At 45.4% G+C, this 16,030-nt stretch overlaps 1 protein-coding gene across 1 annotated transcript in view; it reads right to left on the reverse strand.

Moving 5' to 3' along the window:
• Positions 1–1,916: 1,916 nt before the first annotated feature.
• Positions 1,917–16,030, reverse strand: part of LOC106592522 (ectonucleoside triphosphate diphosphohydrolase 1) — a 160,575-nt gene continuing 146,461 nt past the window's right edge. Inside the window, exon 10 of the mRNA XM_045687877.1 lies at positions 1,917–2,251. Within this exon, the coding sequence (XP_045543833.1) occupies positions 2,039–2,251 (213 nt within the window). The 3' untranslated portion in view covers positions 1,917–2,038. The remainder of the gene's footprint in view (positions 2,252–16,030) is intronic.

Genomic DNA, 16,030 nt, shown 5'->3' on the forward strand with positions numbered 1-16,030 from the left:
ACCCCTAACTCTAACCCCTAACCCTAACCCCTAACCTCTAACTCTAACCCCTAACTCTAACCTCTAACTTCTAACCTCTAACCCCTAACCTCTAACTCTAACTTCAACAGTAACTCTAACCCCAACAGTAACTCTAAATTTAACCTCTAACCCCAACAGTAAATCTAACCCCAACAGTAACTCTAACCGCAACAGTAACTCTAACTTTAACCTCTAACCCCAACAGTAACTCTAACCCCAACAGTAACTCTAACCCCAACAGTAACTCTAACCCAACAGTAACTCCTAGCCTCATCCACCTACCCAACACTGGCTTCATCAGGTATCTAATTAACCTCTGAACTTTGGCATCTAATCTCTTTGTGTATGTCCAGTCAAACATATGACTATTTTACAGCCATTTAAAGATAAGACTCTCGTTAATCTAACCACACTGTCCGATTTCAAAAAGGCTTTACAACGAAAGCAAAACATTAGATTATGTCAGCAGAGTACCAAGCCAGAAATAATCAGACACCCATTTTTCAAGCCAGCATATAATGTCACCAAAACCCAGAAGACAGCTAAATGCAGCACTCACCTTTGATGATCTTCATCAGATGACAACCCTAGGACATTATGTTATACAATACATGCATGTTTTGTTCAATCAAGTTCATATTTATATCAAAAACCAGCTTTTTACATTAGCATGTGACGTTCAGAACTAGCATACCCCCCGCAAACTTCCGGGGAATTCGCTAACATTTTACTAAATTACTCACGATAAACGTTCACAAAAAGCATAACAATTATTTTAAGAATTATAGATACAGACCTCCTCTATGCACTCGATATGTCCGATTTTAAAATAGCTTTTTGGTGAAAGCACATTTTGCAATATTCTAAGTACATAGCCCAGGCATCACGGGCTCGCTATTTAGACACCCGGCAAGTTTAGCACTCACCATAATCATATTTACTATTATAAAAATTTCATTATCTTTTGTTGTCTTCGTCAGAATACACACCCAGGACTGCTACTTCAATAACAAATGTTGGTTTGGTCAAAAATAATCCATCGTTATATCCGAATAGCGGCGTTTTGTTCGTGCGTTCCAGACACTATCCGAAATAGTAAAGAAGTGTCACGCGCTTGGCGCAATTCGTGACAATAAAATTCTAAGTATTCCATTACCGTACTTCGAAGCATGTCAACCGCTGTTTAAAATCAATTTTTACGACATTTTTCTCGTAGAAAAGCGATAATATTCCGACAGGGAATCTCCTTTTCGGCAAACAGAGGAAAAAATCCCAAAGGCGGGGCGGTCGGGGTCACGCGCATAAGCTAGTGTCTCTTGATCGGCCACTTGAGAAAGGCGATAATGTGTTTCAGCCTGGGGCTGGAATGACGACATTCTGTTTTTTCCCGGGCTCTGAGCGCCTATGGACGACGTGGGAAGTGTCACGTTAGAGCAGAGATCCTTAGTAAATGATAGAGATGGAAAAGAAGTTCAACAAATGGTCAGACAGGCCACTTCCTGTAAAGGAATCTCTCAGGTTTTGACCTGCCATTTGAGTTCTGTTATACTCACAGACACCATTCAAACAGTTTTAGAAACTTTAGGGTGTTTTCTATCCATATGTAATAAGTATATGCATATTCTAGTTACTGAGTAGGAGTGGTAACCAGATTAAATCGGGTATGTTTTTTATCCAGCCGTGTCAATGCTGCCCCCTAGCCCTAACAGGTTTTAAGAACCTGTTCATATAGTCAATACAATCGTGCTATAAACCTGTTATACACCTTTTATAAACCTGTTATACACCTGTTCATATAGTCAATCTGTAATTTTTACATCATTTGAATATGTCAGGTGAGTATTTCATTTGAACATTCTTTCAGAGGGACAGTAAATGACAGCCAGTAAGGTCAGTTTGTTTTATATATCTGAACTTTACTGGAGAATAACAAGCATGACAACATGAGATACATTTTTATAAACATCATGTTCACACACACACACACACACACGTGTCCATATGGTGTCCAGTGTGTCTATATCATCTGTGTCTGGGAGTCGCAACGCGGCCACAGGAATCGGAGACAGAGGAAGAGGAGGAAGAGGAGGAAGAGGAAGAGAGAGATGAAGAACAGGAGGGTGACGTAGCCAGCGTGAGGAAGAGGAGGAGTGTCTGGAGCCTCGGCTGGAATCATATTGGTCAGATTCAGCATGTAGCCCAACGTCCAGCCTGCATCACTACCTGAAATCTATACACACACACACACACACACACACACACACACACACACACACACACACACACACACACACACACACACACACACACACACACACACCACAGTCAGTGTTGAAGACATATTTCAGAAAGGTCAGGATATAGAATCTAAACGATTGGTATTTTTGGTATTTTATTTGGATCCCCATTAGCTGTTGCAAAAGCAGCAGCTACTCTTCCTGGGGTCCACACAGAACATGAACTACATGGACAGAACTACATCCATACATCCACACAGCCTACACATCCACACAGCCTACACATCAATACATCCACACAGCCTACACATCAATACATCCACACAGCCTACACATCAATACATCCACACAGCCGACACATCCACACAGCCTACACATCCACACAGCCTACACATCAATACATCCACACAGCCTACACATCCATACATCCACACAGCCTACACATCAATACATCCACACAGCCTACACATCCATACATCCACACAGCCTACACATCAATACATCCACACAGCCTACACGTCAATACATCCACACAGCCTACACATCAATACATCCACACAGCCTACACATCCATACATCCACACAGCCTACACATCCATACATCCACACAGCCTACACATCCACACAGCCATACATCCACACAGCCTACACATCAATACATCCACACAGCCTATACATCCATACAGCCTACACATCCACACAGCCTACACATCCACACAGCCTACACATCAATACATCCACACAGCCTACACATCCATACATCCACACATCCATACATCCACACAGCCTACACATCCACACAGCCTACACATCCATACATCCACACAGCCTACACATCCATACATCCACACAGCCTACACATCCACACAGCCATACATCCACACAGCCTACACATCAATACATCCACACAGCCTATACATCCATACAGCCTACACATCCACACAGCCTACACATCCACACAGCCTACACATCAATACATCCACACAGCCTACACATCCATACATCCACACATCCATACATCCACACAGCCTACACATCCATACAGCCTACACATCAATACATCCACACAGCCTACACATCCATACATCCACACAGCCTACACATCCATACATCCACACAGCCTACATATCCATACATCCACACAGCCTACATATCCATACATCCACACAGCCTACACATCCATACAGCCTACACATCCATACATCCACACAGCCTACACATGCACACAGCCTACACATCCATACATCCACACAGCCTACACATCCATACATCCACACAGCCTACACACCAATACATCCACACAGCCTACACACCAATACATCCACACAGCCTACACACCAATACATCCACACAGCCTACACATCCACACAGCCTACACATCAATACATCCACACAGCCTACACATCCATACATCCACACAGCCTACACATCCACACATCAATACATCCACACAGCCTACACATCCACACAGCCTACACATCAATACATCCACACAGCCTACACATACACACACAGCCTACACATCCATACATCCACACAGCCTACACATCCACACACAGCCTACACAATATGAGATGCAATTATGGCTCTATATATTACTGTATGCTTTATGGAATTTGTTCTGGATTAGAGGACTGTGAAAAGACCTCTGGTGGGGTAAGTGTGTGCGTCAGAGCTGTGTGTATGTCACGGTTGTCGTCGGGAATGGAGGACCAAAACGCAGCAGGAATGTGGATGCTCATCTTATCATTTATTTAAAATAAAGAGAACACCAAAAACAACAAAACAAAGAACGCACAAACAACAAAACAGTCTTGTAAGGCTCACACAGGCAAAACAAGAAACAATCTCCCACAAACACTAAACCAAACAATTACCCATATATAGGACTCTCAATCAGAGGCAACGAGAAAGCACCTGCCTCCAATTGAGAGTCCAATCCCCCATTAACCTAAACATAGAAATACAACTAACTAGACTAAACATAGAAATACATTAGCATAGAACAGTGCCCAAAAACCCCGGAATACATAAATCAAATACCCTATTACAAAACCACCACCCTGAACCACATAAAACAAATACCCTCTGCCACGTCCTGACCCAACTACAATAACCCCTATTACTGGTCAGGACGTGACAGTGTAAGCTGACTATGCAAACAATTTGGGATTTTCAACACATGAACGTTTCTTATAAAAAGAATAAGTGATGCAGTCAGTCTCTCCTCAACTCTTAGCCAAGAGAGACTGGCAGCATTGTATTAATATCAGCCCTCTGATTACAATGAAGAGCAAGACATGCCTTTGTTCTGGACCAGCTGCAGCTTAACTAGGTGTTTCTTTGCAGCACTTGAACATATGATGGGACAATAATCAAGATAAGACAAAACTAGAGCCTGCAGGACTTGCTTTTTGGAGTGTGGTGTCAAAAAAATCAGAGCATCTCTTTTTTACGGACAGACCTCTCCCCATCTTTACAACCGTTGAATCCTTTGACCATGACAGTTTACAATCTAAGGTAACGCCAAGATATTTAGCCTCCTCAACTTGTTCAACAGCCACACCATTCATTACCAGATTCAGGATATATGCTGAACAGAAATATAAATGAAACATGCATCAAGTCTCACAAAAGAAGGTGGTGAGTAAAGCCCAGTACATCCCTGGGGCTCCCTGCCATCCAGGACCTCTACAGAGGGTGGTGAGTACGGCCCAGTACATCCCTGGGGCTCCCTGCCATCCAGGACCTCTACAGAGGGTGGTGAGTACAGCCCAGTACATCCCTGGGGCTCCTTGCCATCCAGGACCTCTACAGAGGGTGGTGAGTACGGCCCAGTACATCCCTGGGGCTCTCTGCCATCCAGGACCTCTACAGAGGGTGGTGAGTACGGCCCAGTACATCCCTGGGGCTCCCTGCCATCCAGGACCTCTACAGAGGGTGGTGAGTACGGCCCAGTACATCACTGGGGCTCCCTGCCATCCAGGACCTCTACAGAGGGTGGTGAGTATGGCCCAGTACATCCCTGGGGCTCCCTGCCATCAAGAACCTCTATAACAGGCGGTGTCAAAAGAAGGCCTGGAAAATTGTTAGACTCCAGCCACCCAAGCCATTGACTTTTCTCTCTGCTTCCGGAGCATCAAGTCTCACACTAACAGGCTCCTGAACAGCTTCTATCCCCAAACCATTACACTGATAAACAGATAACAGAATGGATACAGGCCTATCTCCTATCCCCAAGCCATTAGACTGATAAACAGATAACAGAATGGATACAGGACTATCTGTCTTCACTGTATTTATTTTTATTTCACTGACTCTATGAACACTCACTGGACTCTTTGCACACACACACACACACACCCACACCCACACACACACTTCATATACACTGCTCCAAAAAATAAAGGGAACACTTAAACAACACAATGTAACTCCAAGTCAATCACACTTCTGTGAAATCAAACTGTCCACTTAGGAAGCAACACTGATTGACAATACATTTCACATGCAGTTGTGCAAATGGAATAGACAACAGGTGGAAATTATTGGCAATTAGCAAGACACCCCCAATAAAGGAGTGGTTATGCAGGTGGTGACCACAGACCACTTCTCAGTTCCTATGCTTCCTGGCTGATGTTTTGGTCACTTTTGAATGCTGGCGGTGCTTTCACTCTAGTGGTAGCATGAGACGGAGTCTACAACCCACACAAGTGGCTCAGGTAGTGCAGCTCATCCAGGATGGCACATCAATGCGAGCTGTGGCAAGAAGGTTTGCTGTGTCTGTCAGCGTAGTGTCCAGAGCATGGAGGCGCTACCAGGAGACAGGCCAGTACATCAGGAGACGTGGAGGAGGCCGTAGGAGGGCAACAACCCAGCAGCAGGACCGCTACCTCCGCCTTTGTGCAAGGAGGAGCAGGAGGAGCACTGCCAGAGCCCTGCAAAATGACCTCCAGCAGGCCACAAATGTGCATGTGTCTGCTGAAACGGTCAGAAACAGACTCCATGAGGGTGGTATGAGGGCCCGACGTCCACAGGTGGGGGTTGTGCTTACAGCCCAACACCGTGCAGGACGTTTGGCATTTGCCAGAGAACACCAAGATTGGCAAATTCGCCACTGGCGCCCTGTGCTCTTCACAGATGAAAGCAGGTTCACACTGAGCACATGTGACAGACGTGACAGAGTCTGGAGACGCCGTGGAGAACGTTCTGCTGCCTGCAACATCCTCCAGCATGACTGGTTTGGCGGTGGGTGAGTCATGGTGTGGGGTGGCATTTCTTTGGGGGGCTGCACAGCCCTCCATGTGCTCGCCAGAGGTAGCCTGACTGCCATTAGGTACTGAGATGAGATCCTCAGACCCCTTGTGAGACCATATGCTGGTGCCGTTGGCCCTGGGTTCCTCCTAATGCAAGACAATGCTAGACCTCATGTGGCTGGAGTGTGTCAACAGTTCCTGCAAGAGGAAGGCATTGATGCTATGGACTGGCCCGCCCGTTCCCCAGACCTGAATCCAATTGAGCACATCTGGGACATCATGTCTCGCTCCATCCACCAACGCCACGTTGCACCACAGACTGTCCACCACAGACGCCACCTCATCAGGAGCATGCCCAGGCGTTGTAGGGAGGTCATACAGGCACGTGGAGGCCACACACACTACTGAGCCTCATTTTGACTTGTTTTAAGGACATTACATCAAAGTTGGATCAGCCTGTAGTGTGGTTTTCCACTTTAATTTTGAGTGTGACTCCAAATCCAGACCTCCATGGGTTGATAAATTGGATTTCCATTGATTATTTTTGTGTGATTTTGTTTTCAGCACATTCAACTATGTAAAGAAAAAAGTATTTTATGAGATTATTTCATTCATTCAGATCTAGGATGTGTTATTTTAGTGTTCCCTTTATTTTTTTGAGCAGTGTACAATGCACCTACTCTGTTGATCATACATCCTGATGCCTAGTCCCCTTCCCCCTGTACATACTGTATCTCCTGACCCTGTATATAGTCCCCTGGTCCCTATACATACTGTATCTACTGACCCTGTATATAGTCACCTGGTCCCTATACATACTGTATCTACTGACCCTGTATATAGTCCCCTGGTCCCAATACATACTGTATCTTCTGACCCTGTATATAGTCCCCTGAGCCCTATACATACTGTATCTACTGACCCTGTATATAGTCCCCTGACCCCTATACATACTGTATCTACTGACCCTGTATATAGTCCCCTGACCCTATACATACTGTATCTCCTGACCCAGTATATTTTCCCCTGGTCCCTATACATACTGTATCTACTGACCCTGTATATAGTCCCCTGACCACTATACATACTGTATCTACTGACCCTGTATATAGTCCCCTGGTCCCTATACATACTGTATCTAGTGATCCTGTATATAGTCCCCTGGTCCCTATACATACTGTATCTACTGACCCTGTATATAGTCCCCTGACCCCTATACATTTTGTATCTACTGACCCTGTATAAAGTCCCCTGGTCCCTATACATACTATATCTACTGACCCTGTATATAGTCCCCTGACCCCTATACATACTGTATCTACTGACCCTGTATATAGTCCCCTGGTCCCTATACATACTGTATCTTCTGACCCTGTATATAGTCCCCTGGCCCCTATACATACTGTATCTACTGACCCAGTATATAGTCCCCCGGTCCCTTTACATACTGTATCTACTGACCCTGTATATAGTCCCCTGACCCCTGTCATGACGTTGGCCACTTTGAGTACAGGGAGGACAGTTGACCCCCTCTCGCCTTGCACCATCCCCCAACTATACCTTCCCCCACCCAGGCCCTGTGTGAAAGGGTTGTAAAAACTCTAAGAGGAGAATCTCTTGCCACATGGCCCATAGAGAGACACAGGAAATTCTTCCAACTTACAGAATTGGGGAGCCAAGCGACATTTGTGTTCTGGAGAAGGTATGAAAGATTGGTGAAGAATCCAGCTACGAACTGGTCCGCTTGGTACAATTTTGTGATACTCAGAAGAGACAATATAGCCATATTACCATAAAACGGTTTATATAATAGCCTCAGCCTTGAGACTTGCATCCACATGGTTGTATAGAATGTATTAATAAGGATAAAGCTATTTGTAATACATTGAGATACTATGTACTGATGTTAATATGATAGAATTATATTTCTGTACCAAGCTTAACTCAGTCATCGGCACGCCCCCATGGACACAGACAGGACCAGGTGTCATGTGACATGTTCACTATAAAACCATAGCCTGATCTACTTTCTTCAGACCCGGCCTCCACTCCATTGCGAGTTGGCCAATAGGTTTGACCATCCAAGTACTCTACTGAAAGTGAACTATACCACGTGGTTAACTTTTAGACTATCGATACCGACAGAATAAGAACAAGTCTTTGATATTAATTATTAGTCTGCAGCTAAGTAAATTATATCATTGAACGCGAAGACCAACGAAACATCCATTCTATGACGACATTAATGAATGACGCTTTGAAAGATCCATTCTAACCGAGAGAGAGAGAGAGATAGAGAACTCTCCAACGGAACGACGCTCCAACAAGGATCTCGACGACACACTGAGCGTAAATATATATTGATTGCAATTGTTCTCAAATGAGTGAGCGTTCATGTGCTAAGGATTAGCATGTCAATTGTTAATATTAATGAACTTTGTGTGTCCTCAGCTGACCGTTTATGACCCTTTGTTAACCTGTTAGGGCTAGGGGGCAGTATTGACACGGCTGGATAAAAAACATACCCGATTTAATCTGGTTACCACTCCTACCCAGTAACTAGAATATGCATATACTTATTACATATGGATAGAAAACACCCTAAATTTTCTAAAACTGTTTGAATGGTGTCTGTGAGTATAACAGAACTCAAATGGCAGGTCAAAACCTGAGAGATTCCTTTACAGGAAGTGGCCTGTCTGACCATTTCTTGAACTTATTTTCCATCTTTATCATTTACTAAGGATCTCTGCTCTAACGTGACACTTCCCACGTCGTCCATAGGCGCTCAGAGCCCGGGAAAAAACAGAATGTCGTCATTCCAGCCCCAGGCTAAAACACATTATCGCCTTTCTCAAGTGGCCGATCAAGGGACACTGGGCTTATGCTCGTGACCCGACCGCCCCCGCCTTTGGGATTTTTTCCTCTGTTTGCCGAAAAGGAGATTCCCTGTCGGAATATTATCGCTTTTCTACGAGAAAAATTTCGTAAAAATTGATTTTAAACAGCGGTTGACATGCTTCGAAGTACGGTAATGGAATATTTAGAATTTTATTGTCACGAATTGCGCCATGCGCGCGACACTTCTTTACTATTTCGGATAGTGTCTGGAACGCACGAACAAAACGCCGCTATTTGGATATAACGATGGATTATTTTGGACCAAACCAACATTTGTTATTGAAGTAGCAGTCCTGGGTGTGCATTCTGATGAAGACAACAAAAGGTAATCAAACTTTTATAATAGTAAATATGATTATGGTGAGTGCTAAACTTGCCGGGTGTCTAAATAGCGAGCCCGTGATGCCTGGGCTATGTACTTAGAATATTGCAAAATGTGCTTTCACCAAAAAGCTATTTTAAAATCGGACATATCGAGTGCATAGAGGAGGTCTGTATCTATAATTCTTAAAATAATTGTTATGCTTTTTGTGAACGTTTATCGTGAGTAATTTAGTAAAATGTTAGCGAATTCCCCGGAAGTTTGCGGGGTTAATCTAGTTCTGAACGTCACATGCTAATGTAAAAAGCTGGTTTTTGATATAAATATGAACTTGATTGAACAAAACATGCATGTATTGTATAACATAATGTCCTAGGGTTGTCATCTGATGAAGATCATCAAAGGTGAGTGCTGCATTTAGCTGTCTTCTGGGTTTTGGTGACATTATATGCTGGCTTGAAAAATGGGTGTCTGATTATTTCTGGCTTGGTACTCTGCTGACATAATCTAATGTTTTGTTTTCGTTGTAAAGCCTTTTTGAAATCGGACAGTGTGGTTAGATTAACGAGAGTCTTGTCTTTAAATAGCTGTAAAAAAGTCATATGTTTGAGAAATTGAAGTAATAGGATTTTTAACGTTTTGAAAATCGCGCCACAGGCTGCCAGTCGCTGTTATGTAGGTGGGACGCAAGCGTACCACCTAGCCCATAGAGGTTAAGTCATTTAGCAGACGCTCTTATCCAGAGCGACTTACAAATTGGTGCATTCACCTTATAATATCCAGTGGAACAACCACTTTACAATAGTGCATCTAAATCTTTTAAGGGGGGGTTAGAAGGATTACTTTATCCTATCCCAGGTATTCCTTGAAGAGGTGGGGTTTCAGGTGTCTCCGGAAGGTGGTGATTGACTCCGCTGTCCTGGCGTCGTGAGGGAGCTTGTTCCACCATTGGGGTGCCAGAGCAGCGAACAGTTTTGACTGGGCTGAGCGGGAACTGTGCTTCCTCAGAGGTAGGGAGGCGAGCAGGCCAGAGGTGGATGAACGGAGTGCCCTTGTTTGGGTGTAGGGCCTGATCAGAGCCTGAAGGTACGGAGGTGCCGTTCCCCTCACAGCTCTGTAGGCAAGCACCATGGTCTTGTAGCGGATGCGAGCTTCGACTGGAAGCCAGTGGAGAGAGCGGAGGAGCGGGGTGACGTGAGAGAACTTGGGAAGGTTGAACACCAGACGGGCTGCGGCGTTCTGGATGAGTTGTAGGGGTTTAATGGCACAGGCAGGGAGCCCAGCCAACAGCGAGTTGCAATAATCCAGACGGGAGATGACAAGTGCCTGGATTAGGACCTGCGCCGCTTCCTGTGTGAGGCAGGGTCATACTCTGTGAATGTTGTAGAGCATGAACCTACAGGATCGGGTCACCGCCTTGATGTTGGTGGAGAACGACAGGGTGTTGTCCAGGGTCACGCCAAGGCTCTTAGCACTCTGGGAGGAGGACACAAGGGAGTTGTCAACCATGATGGCGAGATCATGGAACGGGCAGTCCTTCCCCGGGAGGAAGAGCAGCTCCGTCTTGCCGAGGTTCAGCTTGAGGTGGTGATCCGTCATCCACACTGATATGTCTGCCAGACATGCAGAGATGCGATTCGCCACCTGGTTGTCAGAAGGGGGAAAGGAGAAGATTAATTGTGTGTCATCTGCATAGCAATGATATGAGAGACCATGTGAGGATATGACAGAGCCAAGTGACTTGGTGTATAGCGAGAATAGGAGTGGGCCAAGAACAGAGCCCTGGGGGACACCAGTGGTGAGAGCATGTGGTGCGGAGACAGATTCTCGCCACGCCACCTGGTAGGAGCGACCTGTCAGGTAGGACAGGCGTGGGCGGCGCCGGAGATGCCCAGCTCGGAGAGGGTGGAGAGGAGGATCTGATGGTTCACGGTATCAAAGGCAGCAGATAGGTCTAGAAGGATGAGAGCAGAGAAGAGAGAGTTAGCTTTAGCAGTGCGGAGAGCCTCCGTGACACAGAGAAGAGCAGTCTCAGTTGAATGCCCAGTCTTGAAACCTGACTGATTAGGATCAAGAAGGTCATTCTGAGAGAGATAGCAAGAGAGCTGGCCAAGGACGGCGCGTTCAAGAGTTTTGGAGAGAAAGGAAAGAAGGGATACTGGTCTGTAGTTGTTGACATCGGAGGGATCGAGTGTAGGTTTTTTCAGAAGGGGTGCAACTCTCGCTCTCTTGAAGACGGAAGGGACGTAGCCAGCGGTCAAGGATGAGTTGATGAGCGAGGTGAGGTAGGGGAGAAGGTCTCCGGAAATGGTCTGGAGAAGAGAGGAGGGGATAGGGTCAAGTGGGCAGGTTGTTGGGCGGCCGGCCGTCACAAGACGCGAGATTTCATCTGGAGAGAGAGGGGAGAAAGAGGTCAAAGCACAGGGTAGGGCAGTGTGAGCAGGACCAGCAGTGTCGTTTGACTTAGCAAACGAGGATCGGATGTCGTCAACCTTCTTTTCAAAATGGTTGACGAAGTCATCCGCAGAGAGGGAGGAGGGGGGAGGGGGAGGAGGTTTCAGGAGGGAGGAGAAGGTAGCAAAGAGCTTCCTAGGGTTAGAGGCAGATGCTTGGAGTTTAGAGTGGTAGAAAGTGGCTTTAGCAGCAGAGACAGAAGAGGAAAATGTAGAGAGGAGGGAGTGAAAGGATGCCAGGTCCGCAGGGAGGCGAGTTTTCCTCCATTTCCGCTCGGCTGCCCGGAGCCCTGTTCTGTGAGCTCGCAGTGAGTCGTCGAGCCACGGAGCAGGAGGGGAGGACCGAGCCGGCCTGGAGGATAGGGGACAGAGTAAATCAAAGGATGCAGAGAGGGAGGAGAGGAGGGTTGAGGAGGCAGAATCAGGAGATAGGTTGGAGAAGGTTTGAGCAGAGGGAAGAGATGATAGGATGGAAGAGGAGAGAGTAGCGGGAGAGAGAGAGCGAAGGTTGGGACGGCGCAATACCATCCGAGTAGGGGCAGAGTGAGAAGTGTTGGATGAGAGCGAGAGGGAAAAGGATACAAGGTAGTGGTCGGAGACTTGGAGGGGAGTTGCAATGAGATTAGTGGAAGAACAGCATCTAGTAAAGATGAGGTCAAGCGTATTGCCTGCCTTGTGAGTAGGGGGGAAGGTGAGAGGGTGAGGTCGAAAGAGGAGAGGAATGGAAAGAAGGAGGCAGAGAGGAATGAGTCGAAGGTAGACGTGGGGAGGTTAAAGTCACCCAGAACTGTGAGAGGTGAGCCATCCTCAGGAAAGGAACTTATCAAGGCGTCAAGCTCATTGATGAACTCTCCAAGGGAACCTGGAGGGCGATAAATGATAAGGATGTTAAGCTTGAAAGGGCTGGTAACTGTGACAGCATGGAATTCAAATGAGGAGATAGACAGATGGGTCAGGGGAGAAAGAGAGAATGTCCACTTGGGAGAGATGAGGATTCCAGTGCCACCACCCCGCTGGCTCGATGCTCTAGGGGTATGCGAGAACACGTAGTCAGATGAGGAGAGAGCAGTAGGAGTAGCAGTGTTATCTGTGGTAATCCATGTTTCCGTCAGCGCCAGAAAGTCTAGGGACTGGAGGGTAGCATAGGCTGAGATGAACTCAGCCTTGTTGGCCGCAGACCGGCAGTTCCAGAGGCTGCCGGAGACCTGGAACTCCACGTGGGTCGTGCGCGCTGGGACCACCAGGTTAGAGTGGCAGCGGCCACGCGGTGTGGAGCGTTTGTATGGCCTGTGCAGAGGAGAGAGAACAGGGATAGACAGACACATAGTAGACAAGCTACAGAAGAGGCTACGCTAATGCAAAGGAGATTGGAATGACAAGTGGACTACACGTCTCGAATGTTCAGGAAGTTAAGCTTACGTTGCAAAAATCTTATTGACTAAAATGATACAGTACTGCTGGCTGGTGGAGTAGGCTAGCTAGCAGTGGCTGCGTTGTTGACTTTGAACGTGTAGCTGGCTAGGTAACCTCGGTAGTTTCAGTACTACACCTTGTCATGATACAAAGCAATTACAGGGAGTTAATTGATAAACATGTTTTCAGTTTAATGGTACCCCAAAGACACGACATATATGGAGCCCCCGTGCGAGGAATCTAAGATAGAATTGGACTTTGCTGTGAAATTCTATATATCAATTGTGCAAACAGAATTGTACAAACAGCCTGCTATCTAAACAAAGTGATTGTGTATTTTCCATTGGGTGAAGCTATTTAGAGTGGCTCCGGTCTTATGTCGATAGCAGTGAGGGATAAATTCCAGATTTAGTCCGTTAGGCCAAACGGTACTATTTCTGTCGGTCAATATTATCTTCTAGAGTAAGGTTAGAAATTAGAAGTTAACTGTCCGGTAACTGAGCCGAATAATTTGCCTACCGCACTAAGACAGTATGGGCAGACCGTATGCGTATCTGTATTTAAGTACCGTGTCGCTCCGGTCAGCATAAACGCTAGCAGAATATGCTGAATGGGGTTAAGGTGAGACGTCACTAGAAAACCCACCCTTTCCATAGTGAAAGGACCCTATTTTGGTGCTTGGAAGGATACTCCTGAACCAAGTAGCAATAGCTTAGCATTACGGGCAAGCTAACAGAGAGGGAACATTTCTTCTCCCTGTGCCACGTTTTAATCTCTCCGCCTGGCGCGACGGAAGTCCCGACCTTTGTACTTCACCAGGTGGTGAAGAATTGCCAGTACATCTCTAGGGGAAATCCAAACGTGGAGCACGGTAAAATATCCAGCCAATCACAATTGACTGGATATGACGTCTCACTCAATTTAACTAACAAGTGAAATTGCCAGATTTACCTTTTCAAGTGGATCTTTTAAATAATATCCAAAATTGATTGGGTGTCTACAATGAGACATGATTAACTTTTTCTAAACTTAACTTAGATGAAGCAATGCTCTCAGGTTAATTGAAAGTTAATTCCCAGATAGCCTATACAGGTTTGATATATCATAAATAGATTAATCAGTAAAATCTGCTTTACTAAAGCACATTCAGTAAAACCCATTTCTGACAGGAGTGAATCCCATGTGGCTTCAGCCCCAGGGAGGAGCGTACCCTAGTGGTGAAGGGTCCCAACCTTTGACCTACGGTTTACACTTATGATATCCAATCAATGGAGATTGTATGGATTATCGTCTCATTCAATTTAATAAGTTAAATTGTCCAACATACCTTTCTAGGTTCTTCCAATTAAATGAGACAACTTAAACTTTGCATATTAACCTGGATGAAGCAACCTCTCAGGTAATTCAAGTTTAATACCCAGATAGCCTACCCAGGTAGGACTAATCATTGGCATTGATTAATTCAATTTGCTTTTGCAAATTCATTCACGTCCAACTTCCACAATACTGTACAGTACTGATGGTTCATTAACGTCTATAAATAGATTAAAATCGTCTTTGCAGCTCCCCACATTCCAAAACCAAATTTTGGAAAATTAGGAAAAACATTTTTTCCTTTCAAATGTTCTAATAATGTGCAAGCTATCAGAGGGGGTGGTCCCCACTCGCCCGCTAATTAGTGAACCTCCACCCGTAAATGGATTGATCTCTGACCTCAGCAGCGATAACAACCCTAATTATGCCATTAGTGGAAAAGCAGACAACAATGTTTTCCAAAATCAACCATCGTGCGCAGGCCTCATAAAGGTTCTCTCCAGTCTAGCTCTGATGTCTTGCCATCCGAGATTGCCATCTGTCCAATACCGCAGTGCACAGCTGAAGCACGAGCAGGTAATGGTAGACATAAAGGGACAGGTGGAGAGAACCGGGAAACCAATGACCAATGCAGACAAGGGAAAAATTCTGCTAGCTATGGAACTGCGTTCGAAAACTGAACAATTAAATGTAATTGCAAAAACGTATGACGATGAACAAGCACAAGCTCTTCAACAAAATCGTTTTCTACAGGAACAAAATCATATGCTACAGGAACAACTCGATTTAGCCAAAACTAAATACGATGATGTCCACGCCAAACTAGATAAATTTGAAGAGTTATCTACAAACAGGAGCGCTCAACTTGACAACATGCATGCTGTTTTGTTGAATGTTACTCAAAATAACACGGTTCTCCTCAAAGCACTGCAGACCAAAGACGATCAGTTAATGAACACAGTGACAAAGTTGGATGATAAATCAGCAGAACTTATTGAAGTCGCTGACCAAATGAATGATGAGAGAATTCAGGTGATGAGGATGGAAATATTGATTTCTAAGCAAGCAGAGGAAATCTCATCACTGAATCTCTCGCTCCGTACTCAAGACCTC

The sequence above is a fragment of the Salmo salar genome, chromosome ssa01 (genome assembly GCF_905237065.1).
Source record: "Salmo salar chromosome ssa01, Ssal_v3.1, whole genome shotgun sequence".
NCBI classification, from domain to species: Eukaryota; Metazoa; Chordata; class Actinopteri; order Salmoniformes; family Salmonidae; genus Salmo; species Salmo salar.